The sequence below is a fragment of the Notechis scutatus genome, chromosome Z (genome assembly GCF_049901735.1).
Source record: "Notechis scutatus isolate UNSWTSFEM ecotype Mainland chromosome Z, rNotScu1.2, whole genome shotgun sequence".
Classification (NCBI taxonomy): domain Eukaryota; kingdom Metazoa; phylum Chordata; class Lepidosauria; order Squamata; family Elapidae; genus Notechis; species Notechis scutatus.
In genome coordinates, this window is record NC_142025.1 from 116,661,112 (window position 1) to 116,682,724 (window position 21,613).

Genomic DNA, 21,613 nt, shown 5'->3' on the forward strand with positions numbered 1-21,613 from the left:
TGAGATTTCATGATAGACTTTCATCCAGGAACTAACTATGGGCACTTAATGTGCTTCATAGTATGACAATTACATAGACTCCATATTTTAGCACGTTATTGTGGTATTTTTATGACTGTGTGCTTGAAGAACTCGTCATTTTTTTTACTTCTTAGAAACCCACTGAATGTTTGCCACAAATATTAACCACTAAAGCCCACTGGAAGATTTGAGACAGCATCTCTTTTACCACCTAGAAACCAATGTAGTTTAGTGGTGAAGGGGTTGGTCTAGGATTAGAAAGACTTAGATTTAAATCCATCTACCATGGAAATTGATAATTGACAGTAATGATAAAATTGAGAATTTCTAGAAAGAGTGGTAAATATTATTTTTAATTTTGTATTTATATCCATCCTTTATTACTTTTATAAACAACTCATTTATTATTTTCATAAACATTTTTATAAACAAAGAGTCAGTTTAGTTAATGCACTAGGTTAGAATGTGGGAGTCCATGAGTTCAAGTTCTACTTTAGCCATGAAATCCAGCTGGGTGACTTTGGGCCAGTCATACTTTCTCAACCAGGCTGCCTCACAGAGTTGTTGTTGTGGGAAAATCAGAAGAGGAAGATATGTTGGATATGTTCATCACTTTGAGTTATTTGTAAAAATAATAAAAGCAAAATACAACTATATTGAATAAACAAACTCAAGGTGTTGAACATATTTACTACTCCTTTTACCTCCTATTTTCCCCATAACAACAACCCTGTGAGTTGGGTTGGGCTTAAAGACCATGATTGGACCCAGCTGGGTTTCAAGGCTAAAGTTGTATTAGAACCCATGGTTTTCCAGTCTCTAGCTTGGTGTCTTAACCACTAAATGATGAAGACAGTTAACTAGACACAGACGTCAAAATACATCAACAATATGGGTTAAGTAAGAAATATCTCAATGTGTCAGAAGTATGCTGGAATATGGTATTTTTCTTCCAGATATGAATGACTGTTTCAGATGCTCAGAAGATCAGTATGCAAATGAAGACCATACTCAATGTATTCCCAAAGTCATAACTTTTCTCTCTTATGAAGAACCTTTAGGAATCAGCTTATCTTCAGCTGCTCTGGTTTTCTCCCTGACCACAGTCTTTGTTCTTGGAACATTCATTAAGCACAGAGATACTCCAATAGTCAAAGCCAACAACCAGGGCCTCTCCTACACTCTGCTTGTCTCCCTTCTGCTCTGTTTCCTCTGCCCTTTACTCTTTCTTGGTCAACCAACAAGAGTCACCTGTGTTCTGCAACAGCCCACTTTTGGTATGACTTTCTCAATGGCTATTTCTTGTGTCTTGGCTAAAACCATCACTGTGGTGGTGGCTTTCATGGCTACTAGACCAGGATCCAACATGAGGAAATGGGTGGGGAAAAGATTGGCCAACTCAGTTGTGCTCTACTGCTTCCTCATTCAAGTAGTTCTTTGTGTTGTGTGGATGGCAATCTTTCCCCCATTCCCAGATCTGGACAAACATTCACTCATCAAACACATTATAGTAGAATGCAATGAGGATCCCATTGTGATGTTTTTCCTTGTCTTGGGATACATGGGTCTTCATTCTCTCATTAGTTTTGTGATGGCCTTCCTAGCCAGGAACCTTCCAGAGACTTTCAATGAAGCCAAGTTCATCACTTTTAGCATGCTGGTGTTTTGCAGCATTTGGTTGGCTTTCCTTCCAGCTTACCTGAGCACCAAAGGGAAAGAGAAGCTTGCCGTGGAGATCTTCTCCATTTTGGCCTCCAGTGCGGGCTTATTCCTTTGTATCTTTGTCCCAAAATGATATATCATTTGCTGAAGCCTGAGTTGAACAACAAAGAACAGTTGAAGCAGAGAAAGAACTAAAGAATAGACTCAGCCATAACTAGTAATACTTTTACTGATATATTTGCATATTCATTCATTCATTGTATTTTTCTGACTCCTACCCTTAACAAAAAAGCTTTATGCTATTTTATCCCTACTTTGGCATTATAAGGTGTTACTGATTTTTTTAAAATTGGTTCCATTTAAATATTTTGTTTTAAAAATATTTCCATATCCCAGAGGAATTGAATAAACAACTCATTCTTGAAGTCCCTATAGTAACACATTTAATTTTAACTTTAATTTTTAATTTATTTGATTTGTCAATTGCTTACAAGATAATAGGTATAAGCATAGTTATGAATACATGAAATGGATACATATAAGAAAAATAAAAAGAAACAGTAGGACAGGGATGGTAGGCACGTTGGTGTGCTTATGCATGCCTCCTACAGACCTTTTAGGAAAGGGGTGAAGTCAATAGTAGACATTCTAATGTTAAAGTTTTTGGGGTTTGGGGAAAAAAACACAGAGTCAGGTAGAGTATTCCAGACATTGACCACTCTGTTGCTGAAGTCATATTTCCTGCAATCAGGTTTGGTGCGGTTAACTTTGAGTTTGTATCTATTGTGTGCTCTTGTGTTGTTATGGTTGAAGCTGAAGTATTCATTGACAGGTAGGACATTGCAATGTATGATTTTATATACTATACTTAGCTTGGACCAAAGGCGGCGTAGTTCTAGGTTTTTTAGGTTTAGAATTTGAAGTCTGGTGGCATAAGGTATTCTACAACGAGTAAAGGAGTGGAGAACTCTTCTTGTGAAATATTTCTGGACATTGCTAAATCTACATTTTTAATCTCTAGAAGTTAGGTTTTATTAAAAGAAATTAATTTTAGATTGTTTACTTTTTATTGCTTTATTGTTTATTTTATTGTTCAGAATAACAATAGTGTGTTGCATAGACCATTAAAGCACTGCATAATATTTTACTGTATTATCCTTGTAACACACCTTCTGAAGGCAATGCATTGCACTGTTTGATTATTCTCACCATTAGGATATTTCTCCTTAGTTCTAGGTTGCTTCTCTCCTTAGTTAGTTTCCATTCATTGTCTTGCCTTCTGGTGGTTTGGAAAATAGTTTGCCCTCCTCTTGCACTGGAATAACTGTTCCATCTCATGCAAATACAGAAGTTGAAAGATTCACATCATTATGCCATGATACATATTATATCAGGAACTTTCTGTGGAGATCCAGGTCATGATTGTCTCAAAGGAGCTTTTTAAAAACAAAACAAAACAAAAACATGTGGAAAACTGTGGAACTGAATTTTCTTTGTTTTTTTTCTTGAAGACATTTAACTTCTCATCCAAGAATCTTCTTCAGTTCAGACTGAATGGTGGAGAATGGAAGGATTTATATCCCTTTATTTATTTATTTATTTTATTTTGTCAAGCATGTATTTGTTAATATATATAAGTGTAAACATGATTATTAACACATGAAATAGATAATGAATAAAAGGGAACTTTAAGACAGGGACAGAAGGCATGTTGGTGCACTTATGCACACATCTTACAGACCTCTTAGGAATGGGATGAGGTCAACAGTAGACAGTCTAAGGTTAAAGTGTTTGGGGTTAGTGGAAGAAACCATAGAGTCAGGTAGAATATTCCAGGCATTGACCACTCTGTTGCTGAAGTCGTATTTCCTTCAATCAAATTTTGTGCGGTTTACCCTGAGTTTGTATCTATTGTGTGCTCATTTATTTTTGTGATTGAAGCTGAAGTAGTCATTGATGGGTAGGACATGGTAATGGATAATTTTATGTATTATGTTTAGGTCAGACCAAAGGTGGAGTAGTTCCAAGTTATCTAATCATAACATTTCAAGTCTGGAGGCATAAAGTATTGTGTTGCGAGTAAAGGAGTGGAGGATTCTTTTTGTGAAATATCACTGGACTCTCTTATTGTATTAATGTCCGATATACATATGTCCAATATTCAGACAGATGAGCTGTATTCAAGAATTGGTCTAGCAAATGTTTTGTATGCTCTAGTTAGTAGTACAATATTACTGGAGAAAAAGCTTCACATAATTAAGTTTTTGGCAATATTGATACAGTAGGCTCTAGTACTTAGATCATCAGAAATGAGAACTCCAAGGTCCTTGACAGAGTGAGAGTCGTCTACAAGATCTTGTCTGTCCAGCTTGTATTTTATTTTTTGATTTTTCTTGCCAATATGTAAGACAGTGCATTTGTTTGTTGACATTTGAAGTTGCCACTTGTTTGACCTTTCTAACACATAGCCAAGGTCTTTTTGAAGTGTAGCAGCATTGTCAGCAGTGTTGAATAGTTTTACATCATCTGCGAAAAGAACACAGTTGTTTTTGATATGACCACAAAAAAATCCCTTCTGATTATCTGCTGATGAGCTCTCTCTCTAAAAGTCATTAAGGCAGAGGTTTATCTGTGTCCTCAGGATCACCTAAATCAGAGTGCAAATGGATGTGGAAGCTTCTTGGACTTACTGACAGAACTGTGTTGTAAACAGGAGATAGGTGGTATCTCTAGGTCATATCCTACCTCCTCTGCTGGAAAATGAGGTCAAAGAGACCATCTACATTAAAACTGAACAGCCCTCTCTCTCAACAGAGGGTGGAGGGATATGACACTGAAGAAGCTTCTTGGGTGAGAAGTGAAAGTCCAATTGCCTTTTGAAAAAGCACTTTTGGGATGATCAGAAATTTTTTCCTTGCCTCTTCCCCACTGATCTCTTATTGTAATGAATTGAAATTGAAGTGCCTCTTGACATGCTGATGCCTGCAGGTAAATTATTATATTTTTTTTGCCAATTATCATCAAGAGAAATGTAAAATGAAGTCTGTCATTCAATCTGTCTCTGTGTATCAGTGGTGGGATTCTACCAGTTTCCCTACTAGTTCGATGATCGCACACTTCACTCATGCATGCAGCTTTCCAAACACCACCCGCCACTCTGCCATGCCAATCAGCGGAGATGATAAAGAACAGAAAAGTGCATCTTTCTCCTCTCAGCTGATCATCAGAACTTTTTTTTACTACTTGTTTGGCCAAACTGGTAGCAATTTTTGCTACCAGTTCAGTTGAACCAGAAAGAACAGGTAGCATTTCACCATTGCTGTATATGTATGTATACATTTGTATCTGTGTCTGTGTGTCTGTGTATACATATCCAATAAAACACTCAAAGTTTCCCCCCATCTTGGTGGGCCTTCCTTGTATAAAAAAAAGGGGTCTACATCTTTTTCTATGATCTGAGCTAAATTTCACCTTTGGTTTCTGTGTAAAATTTTCTTGTGCCATATCTGTCATCGGATGTTGGCAATCATGTTGGTGATCCTAATTTTATCAACAGCCACACAAAAAAATGCTGTTGAGTTTTGTCCAAACCAATCCCTTAGATTTTGAAGCTATGATGTTCTTCTTCTGCCTGGACCTCATTTGCCTTCAATCTTTCCTTGGAGGATTAAGTTAAGTATGCCATATTTTTCTGGGTGTCGCATTACATGCCCGCATGTAAAATGCATACTTCTAATTTATCAAATAAAATCACTCTTCATTATGCTAATTAGCCAGAATATGCTTTGAATAATGATAAGGAAGAATACATTTTGTTTCATTAAATTTTTCATATTATTAATTAACCAGATGATAAGTTACAATAGAAATAGTTGGATGGATAGTGAGTCAGATGGATAGAGAATCAGCACAAATAATTGTTAAAGTAATATTATATGTACAGGTTTCAAACATCCAGAAATACTGAATTTAACAAATCCAACCAATCCAAAAGTGATACCTTATGATACTGTGTTAAATACATGTTTATTTCAAATTCCTTAGAACAAAAAAGAGATTGAAATTAAAAATATTATACATTCAAAATAAGAAAGGGTTAGGTTAAATTAATGGTTGAAAATATAGCAGCCTGAACATTTCTTTTGGAATGGATGCCCATAATAAATCTCAGTAAACATAGTAATCCTCCATAAATTCTCTTTTGACAGAAACAACTATGTCAGCAATTTTTCCTAGCAAGAAAAACCACATGTGTCATTAATTTCTCTTTGTGAGTTGCTCCCTGTGGTTGAGGTCAGGCCTAAAAACAATGATGTAGCATTTTGGCAGGAATATACATCCCAGTAATGCAGCACTGGAGGACAAGATGGAGAAGACCTCCACAGCTACCATGGCTTTTCCTTTTGTGCTCAGATAGGCTGGAAAGAAGGAAATCCAAACACTGCAAAAGGCCAACATGCTGAAGGTGATGAACTTGGCTTCATTAAAGCTGTCAGGTAATTTACGGGCAAGGAAAGCCACAATAAAGCTGGCAATGGCCAAGATACCCATATAGCCCAAGACACAGTAGAAGAAGGAAGCTGACCCCTCATTGCACTGTAAAACCATTTCTTGAATCTCTGAGTGCATGTCCAACTCAGGGAATGGGGGAGATGTTAACAACCAAAGAATACAAAGACACACTTGGAAGAGAGAACAGGAAAGGACAATACAAAAAGCCAATCTTCTCCCCAACCATTTCCTCATCTGAGATCCTGGTCTAGTTGCCATGAAAGCCACAACTACAGTGATGGTTTTGGACAGTACACTAGAAATGGCTACTGAGAAGGTGATGCCAAAAGTTGGTTGTCGGAGAAGGCAGGTCTGTTTGCCAGGTTGGCTGAGGAATAACAAAGCAGAAAGAAAACCAAGTTGAAGAGAGACAAGCAGGGTGTAGGTGAGGGGCCAGTTGTTGGCTTTGACAATGGGAGTATCCATGTGCTTAATAAAAGTTCCAAGTACACAAGATGTCAAGAAGAAGAAACAAAGAGCTGCAGAGACTAAACTAACTCCTAAGGTTTCTTTGAAATGTAGAAAGACTACTGGTTTCAGGATACATCCTTTCTTTTTTTTATTTGGATAATGATCTTGTGAACATTCAAAACAGTCATCCATATCTGGAAAAAAAAGTCAAGACATTTTTCATTTCTGTATTCCATAGCAATAGGCTAACAGTCTTTCTTTTCTAATGGACCAAGCTTTGATGGCTGACAGGTCTGTTATACCAGGTTTACGCAAGAGATACTTGAGCATTACATTTAGTACAGACAATGAGTGTAGTTCATTGCTAAGAAGGCCAACTTTCAATCATATCATTCCAGTCAAAGTGACAAAGATCACAACATTTGACAGGCATAAATTCTACTTTTGTATCAGCAAATCGTGTTTCACTTTATAGTAATAGCACTTAAACTTATATAGTGCTTCACAGTATTTTTACAGCCCTCTCTAAGCTGTTTACAGAGTTGGCATATTGTCCCCAACAATCTGGGTTTTTTATTGACTTCAGAATGATGGAAGGTTGAGGCAACTTGATCTAGTCAGGATCAAACTCCTGGCAGTGAGCAGAGTTAGCCTGCTATATTTCATTCTAACTACTGCATCACACAACTCCTAATCATAGTCTGGTTGGTTGCCAACTGTTATTCCATTTTGAGTTCATGCCACATATTACCAATTGGATTATATTTTTATGAAAATACATTTTTTCCTCAATTTTATCATTTAGGATTGGCATAAATGAAGGGAATATTAATTATTATTGCCATTTATTGGCATAAATGAAGGGAAGAGCCATGGTGGCACAGTGGTTAAAATGCAGTACTGCAGGATAACTCACTGCTCACTCCAGAAGTTCAATTCTGAATGAGTCAAGGTTAATTCAGCCTTCCATCCTTTCAAAGTTGGTAAAATGAGAACCCAAATTATTGGGGGCACTATGCTGGCTCTGTAAACCACTTAGAGATAGCTGTAAAACACTATAAAGTGGTATATAAGTCTAAGTGCTATTGCTATTCTTTGAAATGCATTTTTTCAACACTTTCAAATTTATTACAATATAGGCAATGTAGGTTTTCCCATTTTCTCAAAACATAGAAAAAATAACTGTGGTGATGGATATATAACAAGAGAATGAGAAGTGCAGACTTTGAGGTGCAAACAATATAATTCATTTAAACCTGTTTAGCTTTCCTGCTTCCTAAAGAGTAAGTAAACTAAGAAAAGATCAGTATTTTTATTTGAAAAAAAAGGTAGGATCCAAGAAACATAAATAGACATTCATTATTTAAATTTTAATCAAAAGTTAAAATTTGATTTTAATGCTTTTATTTGGCAAAAAAGAAAAAAAATGATAAAGAATTTGAAATAAGTCAGTGCCCATAAACTCCAATGGTATGTTCACATTTTTTGTAAGAAGAAATTACTTTGCTGTTGTGTTTTCTAGCATCCTTTTTCCTTAATTCTGAGTCTACTCTATGAACTGTCATTGAATGATCTTCTCTCATTCATATATTTATTAGGTCAGATATTGCATAGCTGGATTTATAGTGAGTAGGTTGTCATCTCAAGCAATTTGGCTCAGCATATAATCTTGGAAATATTAGGAATCAGTATCTGTTATTGAAAATTCCTATATTCACATAACACTCAAAGGTAATTAAAGCAATGGATGACCATCAGTATTCTCAATATTTAATATTATTACATGAAAACTGAAAATTGCAGAGACAAAAACACCATTGCAAAAAAAGTAGAATTGTGAATATTAGCTCCTCCTCCTCTTCATTCTCCTAATCTTCCTCCTTTCCCCCTCCCCCTCTCCTCTCTCCCACCCCCTCCTTTCAATGGTAAAATAAAATTTATATCTATCTACCTCCCTCCCTCCCTATCTATATCTATCTCTCTATCTAATTTTTAATCTATCTCTATCTAATTTATCATCTATCTCTATCTATCTATCTATCTATCTATCTATCTATCTATCTATCTATCTATCTATCTATCTATCTATCTATCTATCAATCTATCTATCATCTGTATCATATATCCATCTATCCCCAGTGGAATAATAATTGCAGGGTTTCCATAAACAAATTTGAGAATGAGCTAAAAATATATCTCATTAAATATTGGTAAAAGTTTTAATTATACAAATACACATCCAGGATGTTACATTTCTTAGAACTGTATATAATGAATGGTTAGTTAATGAAAATTAATGGTATAATAAAAAATATATTGTGGAAATACCAGTTTGATTTGAAATCTTTGCTTCTGGGCATGGAACACAATCATAACAACAGAATGCTCTCCCTTCAGCCCTTTTCTTCCAATAACCTGGGGAACAAGGGTTATTACAGAGAGAAACAGGCAGAAGCTAGAGAGATAGATGTAGATATGAAAGCATATAGATTAGACAATGGAAATTATCTAAATTGGATTATATGAATAATATTTGACATTATTAATATTTAGAGGAGGGGTTGTAGAAATTCCTGAAATCATAGGGACAACAACAAAAGAAGAAGAAATTGCAACTCTGAATAATAACAACTACTGTTAATATAAATGAAGGGTTACCTAGTGAAATAAAATATGGTGGTCTTTCCTTCCTTCCTTCCTTCCTTCCTTCCTTCCTTCCTTCCTTCCTTCCTTCCTTCCTTCCTTCCTTCCTTCCTTCCTTCCTTCCTTCCTCCTTCCTTCCTTCCTTCCTCCCTCCCTCCTCTCTCTCTCTCTCTCTCTCTCTCTCTTCTTTCCATCTCTCTAGCACAGTGCACAATAATTCATAGATATCTTTTATTTACAGACAAGAGATTTTGATCCATGTGAATAGACTATGAACACCTTCCAAAATTAGTGCAATTAGTACTATACAATTCAAAAGAATTGCATTCATTGAAGCCTATATAATAAAAAAATGAAAAAAAATGAATTTTTGTAGGCATGAAAAATATATCAGCAAAATATATTTCCTTTAGCCTTTCTTCTCCCTTCTCCAATGTCTTCCACCACCCCCTCTTTTTCTCTCATCTATCTCTATGTATGTATGCATCTATCTATCTATCTATCTATCTATCTATCTATCTATCTATCTATCTATCTATCTATCTATCTATCTATCTATCTATTTATCTATCATCTACAGCATTGTTACATAATATGGATTTTCTGTAGACCATTACAGAAATTCAGTTTCTAATTACATTTGAAAAAGATGATGGGAGACCTATTCTGAAAATAATACAACTTCATGAGAACATTTTATGAGGGGATGTACTCCTTTGTAGATGAACATGTTTTCATACCTGGTTAAAACCAGGGTGCCAAAAGATTCTGTTCTTAATCATAACTTCTTTTCCTTTTGGAGCATTAGGGTGTAACATTCCAACTTTAACTCTCTGAAAGGATCTATTTGGGAAAGTGATCATGTTGATGATGTCAAAGCCACCTGGACCTTCTCTGCTGTCTTTAAAGAAGACTCTTTCTCCAGCTGAGTTGTTAAAAGAAACCTCTTGAAGAAAATTGTGGAGCTACTTGAAGGAGGATAGGAAAACATTTCTTGGTTTGAAATATAGAAGAAGGAAATGTCCACCCACAAAGAATGATTAATAACTGAGATGTGGATCTCACTTTTGTTTTATTAATCAATTATGACAAATTATAACCAAACTCAGCATTTCTCCTGCAATATCATTTCATAGAAATATAATACATCTCTATTACCAAAAATAGTATGATAGTATGATGAGTCCTAGGTCTCCCATCTAACAATCCTGTCTTGAATAAATTGCAAAAAGCTAATAAAAGTGAAATGTCCACATTTTAGAAAAGTTTTTTTTTTTTTTGAGAGGGGAGCACAAAAAAAGATATCCTGCCTTCAGACACAATGCAATTGAATCCTTTATTTTTACAGATTAACAGAGTTGGAAGGGACCTTGTAGGACATCTAGTCCAACCCCCTGCCCAAGCAGGAGACCCTACACCATTTCTGATAAATGGCAGTCCAATCTCTTCTTGAAAGTTTCAAGTGATGAAGCTCCCACAATTTCTGAAGTCAATTTCTGTTCCATTGGTTGATTGTTCTCACTGTCAGAAAATGTCTCCTTATTTCCAGGTTGAATCTCTCCTTGTTCAGTTTCCATCCATTATTCCTTGTCTGGCCTTCAGGTGGTTTGGAAAATAGCTTGATCCCCTCCTCTTTGTGGCAGCCCCTCAAATATTGGAATTCTGCTATCATGTCTCTCCTGGTCCTTTTCTTCACTAAACTAGTTAGATCCGTGATGATGAACCTATGGCATGCCTGCCACAGGTGGCACGCAGAGCCATTTGTGCGGGCACATAAGCCCCAGCCAAACTTACCTGCACTGCACATTCATGTGACTCCCAGCTGATTTTCAGCCCATTTGAGGCCTTTATTGGCCTCCCAGAGGCTCAAGGGAAGCCTCTGCAGCCTTTGGAGGCTGAAACAGGCCCGTTTCATCATTTCCCATATTTCTGGAAATACAGGAAGTGATGAAATGGGCCTGTTTTTTGGCCTGCAAAGGCTGCAGAGGCTTCCCTTGAGCCTCTGGGAGGCCGAAAAAGGCCTCAAATGGGTCAAAAATCAGCTGGGAGCTGCATGCATGTGCAGTGCAGGTAAAGTGGTGGTGGTGGGTTCTGCACATGCATGTGCAGGGGGCACATTGCATTGTGGGTGCTGGCATGCACACACGCAATCACACATTTATTTATTTATTTATTTATTTATTTGATTTGCCAATTGTTTACAAGATAATAAACAATTGGCAAATCAAATAAATAAATAAATAAATAAATAAATGTGTGATTGCGTGTGTGCATGCCAGCATGTGCTTTCAGCACACCACAACAAAAAGGTTCACCATCACTGAGCCAGATCCTTTGTGAAACCAGGCTGGGTAAATTTATAAGATTGACCAATTCAATGTGGAGATGAAACAGTTATTTATGGAATGAAAATTGATACATAAATTCCATTGCTAGGCTAAAACTGACTAAGAGGTTATTTGTGTCCATCCACTTTTATTTTAGAACATAGAATAACCTCTGACACTAATAGCTTTGTTGCCTCTCTATAAGTGACCATAGGATAAATAAGCTATGATGACTGAAACACAAGATAGGTATGGCACAGAATGATTACCTGCCAAGGTTGCAGATCCAGAAATTCAACCCTTTGAATCTCTCTTGGTAAGGATTTTGATTGTATTGCCGCATGCAAAGAATATGCCACTGCATAAACAGCATTGTAGATACTGTAGCTTTGGCCAGTCATCTGAAATTCAAACAGAGGGGCAGGCAAATTCTCCAAATTCTCTTCCCCACTACAAGTTTCATTGATCAAAGATGGTAAGTCTGCCTTTGAAAGCAGACAGTTAAACAACTGTTGCCAAACTTCTTGAAGAAATCCATTTTTGTGGGTTGAAGGTTTGATGACTTGAAGAAATTCTTTGAAGCCTTGAACTTCTTTTGAATGCACTGTAAAGGAAAGAGCCCCATGGAACAACTGGAGATCCCAACCCCTCTGAAATCCTGTCAATATGAAATCAATCGGATTCATCAGGATCCAAACCTTCCTAAACAATGCAGTCTCTTTATTTTCAGGATCATGTAGAACCACGACAGTTCTGAGCCACACTATTGTGAATGAGTCTCCATAAACAAGAAAAGCATTTGCTTTCTGATCTATCAATTTATTAGAAATGCTTGTGAATAAAACAAATAATTCTTGGAAGTATTCCAAGTTGATACGTTCTGGAAGTTTTTGTGTGAAAGCTAAACAGATCCCATTCTCTGAAAGCAATGGGTGCAGTTTCTGCAAAAAATGTTCTCCCTTTGTTTCAAAAGCAAAGACTCCAATCCATGTCCATCCAAAATGGAGGAAAAGTTGTATAACTCCAAAGTATTGATAGTCCTCATTTGGGACCATCCAGTAAACTGAAGATAACTTAATAGGTTGGAACTCTTCTTGGGAAAAAGAACCATAGGTCAACTAAAAGAAAAGAAAAAAAGGAAGAAAAAGAAAGGCATAAAGCAAGCAAGGAAGGAAGGAAAATAAAGAAAAGAAAAGGTAATATACAGTAATGGAAGGAAAGTTATTATTTATTAGAATAAAGAAAGAGTTTCAGAAAGCACATCCTCATGAACAGCTGGATATTTTCTCACTACCCCAATATGTGAATTCTACCCACCCTAAAAATTATTATTGGATAACACTCTGTCCAACTCTGCAGTAGATATAATACAATACTTAAGAATGAAAGACTATGCATGAAATTCTCGAACAAAAGAAAGTGTCAAGCATGTTCTCCTTTACTGCAATTATTATAGTGATCTTCAAAAGAATCACATAGCCCCAATCCTTCCAGGCAAATCGAGTTATTATTATCAGACACAAACTGAGACATAACGAAGAGAGTTAATCACTAAATGTTGGGTGCTAATTATACCACAATGTTACTTGCATGCATCAAATAAGTTTAATTTGTTGTGTAATGTTTGTTTTAGATTTTCTGATCTATCATCATAATTCATTTTTTGTTGATTGGATTACCTTGAGTGAATTGTGGGCAAAATAGCAATAGTACTTAGACTTACATACTGCTTCACACAGTGCTTTGCAGCCTTCTCTACATAAGTGGTTTACAGAGTCAGCATAATGCCCCCAACAATCTGCATCCTCATTTTATCAAACTTGGAAAGATGGAAGGCTGCATTAACCTTGAGCCAGTGAGGATTGAACCCCTGGCAGTCAGTAGAATTATACTGCAATACAGCATTCTAACCACTATGCCACCACAGAAAATGTAGAAGGGACAGCAAAGTGGATTTAATGGACATCTTGCAGAAAGGCACTGCAAAATAATCATCTCTGATATTCATTAAAAAAAAGAAGTCAAAGTTTCTCTTTCAGCCTCGTGCAAAAATTACCTGTGGAATCTTGAAGATATTTATAGTTTGTGTCATGTAGGATGAAGTCGGAGCATCTAATCCTCCAATGATGGCCATGAGATTCTTCTGGCTATCACATTTGTAGTTAGGAACAAATTCCTGGGATTTGAAAAGCAGGTCCAGAGTGGTGCGATAGGTCATCCTTGCAGTGTGGTAACTGTCATGGATGTGGAACCCAAGAGTGACGTTAGGTAAGATCTGGGAGTCCTCATTGATCTCCTTTACAGCAAAGGCCATGGCAAGGACATGCTGGTAGAATTTAGTTATTACACTGCCAATGATTTAAATACTCCAGTTGAAAAAAGATACTTCACCCTTTTTATAAAGTAGCATTATTTTTATATGATTAACAAATAATTTTATCCTTGTTGGAAGTACGAATAATTCTAAAATATTCAATAACTTGTACAGAGTTGAAATATACTTTTCAGACAGTGTTTTCATGTTTTTCAACAATGGTATATTATATCAAATAAATGACATTGCCTTTTTTGCAAGCTTCCACATTTATTTTTATTAGTTTACTAAAAAATAGAATATGACCATGTACATGTGTTTGTTTGTTTGTTTATTCAATTATTATAGTTGCTCATTAAAAACCAGTGAACAATCATAAAAAACAATTAGTTAATTTAAGCTAACTAAATGTTCTTCAAAAACATCTTCCACCGAAGTTTCATACATTTTGTGATGAATACTAGTAATGTAATAGAATAAAATGTAAAGAAAATCATTTCTTCCCTCACAACCAAAACAACAGAATAACACAGATGGAAGGGACCTTGGAGGTCTTCTAGTCCAACCCCCTGCTCAAGCAGGAGACCCTATACCATGGCAGACTAATTGCTGTCCAGTCTCTTAAAAGTCTCCCGTAATGGAGCACCCACATCTTCTGAAGGCAAGCCACTCCAAAGGCTAATTTTTCTCACTGTTAGGAAATTTCTCCTTAGTTCTAGGTTGCTTTTCTCCTTGATTAGTTTTCATCCATTGTTTCTTCTTCTGCCTTCAAGTGTTTTGGAGAATGGTTTAACCTCTTATTCTCTGTCAAATATAGTAACATGGCTATCATGTCACCCCTAGTCCTTTTCACTAGATTAGACATACCCAATTCCTGCAACTGTTCTTCATATATTTTAACCTCCAGGCCCCTGATTATCTTTGTTGCTCTTTTCTGCACTCTTTTCAGAGTGCAGAAAAGATACATTTGAAACACAAAGCAGCCAGAAACCAGATATATCTGAAATACAAAGAAGTCATAGATTTTATACAAAACCTTTCATTTATGCTCAAAATGCTTTTACTCCTTTAAGCATTTGGGGGTGGGGATTGTGTTTAAGATTATAAACTTCATGGGAAGAAAAAAAATCCTTACATTGGTAAATCATACTGTATTAGAGATGGATGTTCCTTAAATTCAATTTCATATAAATGGTAGAAAAATTGAGACATCATCCCACCAATGATAACGTTGCCAGGCTGGAACCACTCTTGTGGAACAAGGAAAGCATCACTTGCAGGGCAGCTCCGGACAATTTGTTTGTGACCCCAAAATATCAGAAGGAACAACATTTTGACTCTTTAGTTATGGTGAAATTGTCTGTCTCTTTTATCAAATCCATAGGAAAGTAATCCAATGTTCATCCAATGATTGAGCTAAGGTTTATATCTGACAGTTCACCTCATGATAAAATCCATCACTATCTATTTGAGATCCATGGTGAGTGCAAATTCATACTTTGGCTAACACCAGGATATGTAAAGTCTTTCTGGCAGGAAGAAAAGGTAGAAAGGACTATATAGCAATGAATCCAACTGGCTCTCCCCGCCCCCTTATCCTTCTCTCCCTGTGGTTCAAGAGATAATGAATAAGTAAACAGATGCTTGCATCTTGATTGTTGTTGAATTTTAACATGCTTTTGCTCAGCAAGTCTGGCCCTAAAAATATTGTGATTCCTGTAGGAAATAATTATTTTGTTATTGGTGAGATAATAAGTGTCTGGTGGTTTAATATTGAGTAGAAGCCAATAAAAATAAAAATAAAGGAGAATGACGATAAAAATAGGCTTTGTTGTTCAAATTCAAAGTTTCTTACAATGGAGCAGGACTTCATTTACCAGGTAAAATGAACAACCATTTAATAGAGGAAACTTTTTTTTACCTGTTAAGGAATGCCTATTAAACCACATAGCCATTTGAAGGAGAACTTGATCCACATTTTCAGGGAGAGAATGCTAATGTGAATCCACAGCAATACTAACATCATGGAATAAAAACAGGGCTTCAAAAATTTCAGCAACCAGTTTTCTACCTAGTTGCTGGTGGGTGTGACCATGGTGGGCGTGGCCTAGTTGGCCTCCTGCACCATGGCAAGGGGCTGTTTTTGCCCTCCCCAGGCTCTGGAAGCTTTCCTCAAGCCTCTGGGAGGGCCCCAGAGGCCAGAAATGGACCAGTTTCTGCCCTTCTGGAACTTCTGGGAGGCCCATTTTTGCCGTCCCTGAGCTTCCACATAGGCCCTGTACTTACCTGGCATCCAAAATGGGCCGTGTGGGGACTCCTGAGGTGGAAGAGGTGGGGTGGGCAGGGCCAGCCAGGGGTGGGATTTCTGGGTTCACTGAACTGTGCAGAATTTTAGCTAGAGGATCACTGAAACCTGTGCAAACCCACAGCAGCCCACACCTGAACTAAAAGACACACACACACACACACACATCATGGTTTTATTATTTTTACAAATAACTCAAATCATTGAACTTATCTAACACACTTTCTTCTTCCTATCCCCCCCAAATAATGACCTTCTGAGGTAGGTTGGCCTGAGAGAGAAGGATTATCATAAAATCACCCAGTTGGTTAAAGTGAGATTTGAATTCATGATCTCCTGCTTTCTATCATGGTGTGGTATTTTATTAGACATTTTGTTAGCATAATGGAAAGGGTCTCATCCAAAAGACTAGTGGAAGACACACCTAAATCAAACCAAATTAAATCAAAATTTATTATGGTCAATGGTCAACATATATTTCTCATAGGATGAGTTAGAAGGAAGACTACATTTTATATAATGCCCCCCATATTTGAATATTATTAAAATTGAATGATTAGGTACAGTAAAAAGACATTGGTGGATGGAGATTAAGTGGCCTCGATCCTTTGTGAAACATTTTTAAAAACGTATGTTAAATGTTCAAAAATTTTCTAATGTTTACATTTCAAAGAAGAAGAATCAATCCAAAATGGATCCCCAATGATATTGTGTTAAATACATGTCTCTAAAACATTCATTAGCTTGTCCCCATATTTATACAGTGGTTTATGAAGTGAAACAATAAAAAGCATGAACTGGCACCTGCAAACCTTTAGGTATTCTTAAAGTAAATCTTTCAAATCTCCTAAGAATCTAAAGAGATAGATGCTTGAAATCTTGTTAGCTTGATATATCCAAAGGGAAAAAAAGGGTTTGGTTAAACAATCTTGGAGAATGTCTGAAAATGTAGCAAAATGAGCACTTCATTTGAATTCAGGACAGCCCTACATAAGAGATACTACAGACAAAATCAGTAAGATGCTACACAGGCATCACATCAAGACTGTCTTCAAAACAGACAGAAAAATAGCAGCCATCCTAAGAAACCCCAAAGATAAAATTGACCTGGAAAACCAAGGCATATATCAAGTCCTCTGTGCATCATGCCCTGCCACATACATTGGACAGACCAATAGAAGAATAAGTACCCACCTAGATGAACACAAAAATGCAGTTAAAAAAGCTGGGAGAAGGCGGAGCCTCATCGCTGCGATACAGCTGCAATCTCGGGGCTCTGAGATCGCAGCTGATATCCCCGCTCCTGGTCGGTCCCAACGGACCTAAGCCGTCCTGTAGAGACGGTGACAGTAAGGGGCGCGTTCTGTAGATCCCAGGGACATCGCAAGTCCCTGGTTGATCCAGAAGAAGCCCTTTTACCATCGGCGGGGAGGCAGCCATTAAGCTGCTGAAGTTGGGACAGCTCCGGAAGGAAGAGACAAAGAGAAAGTGTATCGGCTGGTGAGGATTCTTTTTTTTTTTTTTTTTACTTGGGACTTAAGGGCACCCTAAAATGAGAAGGAATCTGTAAAATTTTTGACAAAATTTGACTTAGCGGCGATTTTTTTTTTAAAAAATGTCAAAATGAGGCTTGGCTTTTTATTTTTACTTTTCCCCCCTCTTCACTGAACTTCTATTGCGATCTGGTTAATCAGACTGGTTTTTTCTTTTATATTTACTTGCTTTCTTTTCCCCTTTTTGACTGTTTATATTATATAAAATAGAGGCTCCCTTTAGTATCTTTTTTTTAAAAAATATACATAAACATATATATATACTTTTTCTTTTTTTTTAAAGGCTTTTTTAGGGGGAAAGGAGGGGGAGAGGTTTTAAGAAATTTTGCAACACTGCCAACTAGAGGCTTGAAAATATTTTATTTGAAGTTGAGAGCTGGGGAAAAAATTCTTTTCAAGGCTACTGGAAGTGATAAGATAGAGGGAAGAGTGCTGTAGGATGTTTATACAGGTGCTCTTTGGGACTTCTACTATCAATTGAATATTTGAAGCTTGGCCTTGAAATTTGTGGAGAAACCAAATAAGAGCCTTGGTTAAATAAAAGGCAGTGTGTGCTTTCATTTTTTATTTTTTATTAATTGGTTTATCCCTCCCCTCTAACCCCACAATATTTTGTAATATTGGTATACTTATTTTTTATTTTACCTTTTTTTTTTTAAGGAGGAGCCTCAGAATATTTGTTTTTCGTTTTTATTTTTTTTATTGGGATATTTGCCTCTTTATTTCTACTTTAGATTTGTTTTTACAGCTATTTTCCATTTTTTGAGGTCTTTTAATTGGATTAAGGTGAGAAGAACCTGAAGAACTTTTTTTCCCCTTTGCTTATTATTTTTTAATATTGTTGGGTTTTATTTTGTCTTTTTTTTCTCTTTATTTTTAATTTTTACTTTTGAATCATAATTGAGTATTTCACAGCTGGATTAAGGTCTTGAAGAACCTGAAGAATTTCTCTTTCCTAATTTTGGGCTTTTTACTTTTTTATTTTTTACTGGTTTTTTTTTCTTCTTCTTGGTGTTTTCTTTTTTCCTAATTGGATTACAATTGGCTACTTTATTAATTGGATTAAAAGAGCCGGAAGACTCTGAGCCACGGAATGAGTAAGAAAATTTTACCTTTGGGCATTTCAACTTCTGCTCCTGTCTCCCCATCAACTGGAGGACGACTTTCAATAATGGCGAAGCAAGATAAAGCACAAGTGGATTTAATGATGGTTATGCAAGGAATACAAGACCCAAAAATGAGTATGGAACAAAGAATGGAGAGTATTGACCAAAGAATTGGGAAGATTGATGAAAAATTTGAAAATGTTCAACAGATGATGGTGAAACATGATGAGAGAATCCAAAAAATAGAAGAGAAAGATAAGCATAAGATAAGAGAAAGATGACATAATTGGAAATATTGATAGCAGATTAACAACGGTTGAACAAGAAAAAAGTGGGATGTTGAAGTGGGAGATGGACAGGTCAGAATTTTACCTTAGATTCCAAAATATTGAGGAAGAAAAAGGACAGAATTTGGCTGCTGTAATGATTGAAATCTTGGCTGGAGCCTTGGAAATAACAGAGGAAAAGATGATGGATGGGGTAGATGAGATATATCGAGTCTTCACAAGATATGCGATGAGGAACCAACTACCAAGAGAGGTCCATGTCAGATTCACCAAAAAAACTATTAAAACTCAAATATTACAAGTGGCAAGAGAGAAGGTGTTGAAATACAAAGACAAAGAGATTGTGGTTTTAAAACAAGTACCCAGAAAAGTGAGAGAGATTAGAAGAGAATATTGATTTTTGACCAAAATACTATTGAAAAAAAGAGGTGAATTATAGATGGCTGATTCCAGAAGGATTAATGTTTACATGGCAAGAACAGAGACATAGAATTGATTCAATTGAGAAAGCAGAAACATTCTACAAGGAATTTTTCGAAAGAAGAGAAATGGAGATAGAAAAAGAGAACATTTTAACTGAATTTGAAGAGGACCAAATGGGAACGGGAAAAAAAGAAGGCGCAATAGGTGGACAAGTGGAGACCAAAGAACAACGTGAAGTAAGATCCACGAGAGCTGTTAGACCTAAGTATAAAGCATAACCATGGAGGAAAAAAAATTGATTTCCATGAATATAAATGGACTGAATTCAGCTACCAAAAGAAGAAAAACTTTTCACAAATTAGAGAAGTTAAAATTTGATATAATTTGTCTACAAGAAGTACACATTACTGTCACGATCAAAATTAGGGAAAATATTTACTTCTCTGACTCACTGTAAGAAAAGAGGAGTGGTTTTGTACATTAGAGAAACCATTCCAGCAAAACTGATTCATACTGATGAAGACGGAAGAGCCTTAATGGTTGAAATAGTGGATAATAATAAAAAAACGCTCTTGGTTGCAATTTATGCCCCGAATGATAAACAAGAAGAATTCTATAAAAAAATTACACATGAAAATAATTGGACTGGACTATGTTAATATACTTATGATGGGAGATTTCAATGGAATTGTAGACAATAAACTGGACTATACAGCAAAAGCAACACGACAAAATAGGAAGACTCTCCCTAAATCCTTTTTTAAAATGACAGATGAATTAAACTTAAAAGATATATGGAGAGAAAGAAATGCTAAAACTCAACAATATACTTTTTATTCCAATAGACATTTATCATGGTCCAGAATAGTTATGATTTGGACATCAACAGAATTATTATCCAATATTCAAGAAATAAATATTGAAACAAGTACATGGGCAGACCACAATCCAATGACAATTAAATTGTGGAAAGGACAAAAAAAAAGAAGATCTAGATGGACATTAAACAATACTATTTTAAAGGAAAAAAACTTTACACAATGGATGGAAAAAGAATTGGCCTTCTTCTTTAATGAAAATAAAAAAAGAAGATACTTCAATACAGAATGTTTGGGATACAATGAAGGCATATGCAAGAGGATTAATAATAGACTATACAAAAAAAAAAGAACATTAGGAAGAGGCAAATGATTAAAGCTCTAGAAGATGACCATAAAAAACTGGAAAAAGAATTACAGAAAAAAGATGTTAAACTCAAAATGGATATAATCAAACATAAAATGGATCAAGTAGAGAAAGAAGAACTGGCACAAAAAATTAGAAGTGCTAAACAGAACTATTTTGAAGATGCAAATAGGCCAGGTAGATGGCTAGCATATAAATTGAGAAAAGAGAAAGAATCAAGGAAAATATTACAGTTAATAGACGATCAAGGTCAAATTTGTTATGGTAATAAAGAGAAAAAGGCAATTATTCGAGATTTCTATGGACAATTATATAAACAGGAGGATCTTGATGAGGGAAAAATTAAACAGTATTTACAAAATGCTAACCTACCTAAGATATCTGATGAAACTGGGAAAATGTTAGAAAGTGCTATAACAATGATGGAACTAACCGAAGCACTTAACAGACAGAACAATGGAAAAGCACCAGGACCAGATGGTCTCCCGGCAGAATTTTATAAAACATTACAAGAATCGTTGAGCACTTCACTGTTAGAAGTCATGAATGAAGTTATGATAAATAAGAAAATACCTAAAACATGGTCAGAAGCTTATATTACACTTATCCCAAAAGAGGGGGTCGACCCATTACAAATTAAGAACTATAGACCTATTTCTTTATTGAATGCAGACTATAAAATCTTTGCTTCAATTTTGGCAGAGAGGCTTAAAAAATACTTAAACAACTTTATTCACCCTGATCAGAATGGATTTTTACCAAAGAGACAAATTAAAGACAATATGAGGGTAATCCTGGACACATTGGAATATTATGAGTCGCATC

At 36.0% G+C, this 21,613-nt stretch overlaps 1 protein-coding gene across 1 annotated transcript; it reads right to left on the bottom strand.

Annotated features, from left to right (window-relative positions):
* Positions 1–5,940: 5,940 nt before the first annotated feature.
* On the bottom strand, positions 5,941–13,956 carry LOC113427834 (vomeronasal type-2 receptor 26-like). Its single transcript, XM_087945615.1, has 5 exons — positions 13,672–13,956; positions 11,885–12,733; positions 10,029–10,253; positions 8,974–9,100; positions 5,941–6,839 (listed from the first exon to the last, which is right to left on the bottom strand). The coding sequence occupies exons 1-5, from the start codon at positions 13,927–13,929 to the stop codon at positions 5,941–5,943; spliced, it is 2,358 nt and encodes a 785-aa protein (XP_087801741.1). The 5' UTR covers positions 13,930–13,956.
* Between the last annotated feature and the right edge of the window lie 7,657 nt (positions 13,957–21,613).

Coding starts and splice junctions, on each gene's coding strand:
- LOC113427834 (XM_087945615.1), bottom strand. CDS start 13,929: ATGGCCTTTGCTGTAAAGGAGATCAATGAGGACTCCCAGATCTTACCT. Junction 12,734..13,671: donor ATATCTTCAAGATTCCACAG/GTAATTTTTGCA, acceptor CTTTTCTTTTAG/TTGACCTATGGTTCTTTTTC. Junction 6,840..8,973: donor AAAGATTTCAAATCAAACTG/GTATTTCCACAA, acceptor TTTTTTTTCCAG/ATATGGATGACTGTTTTGAA.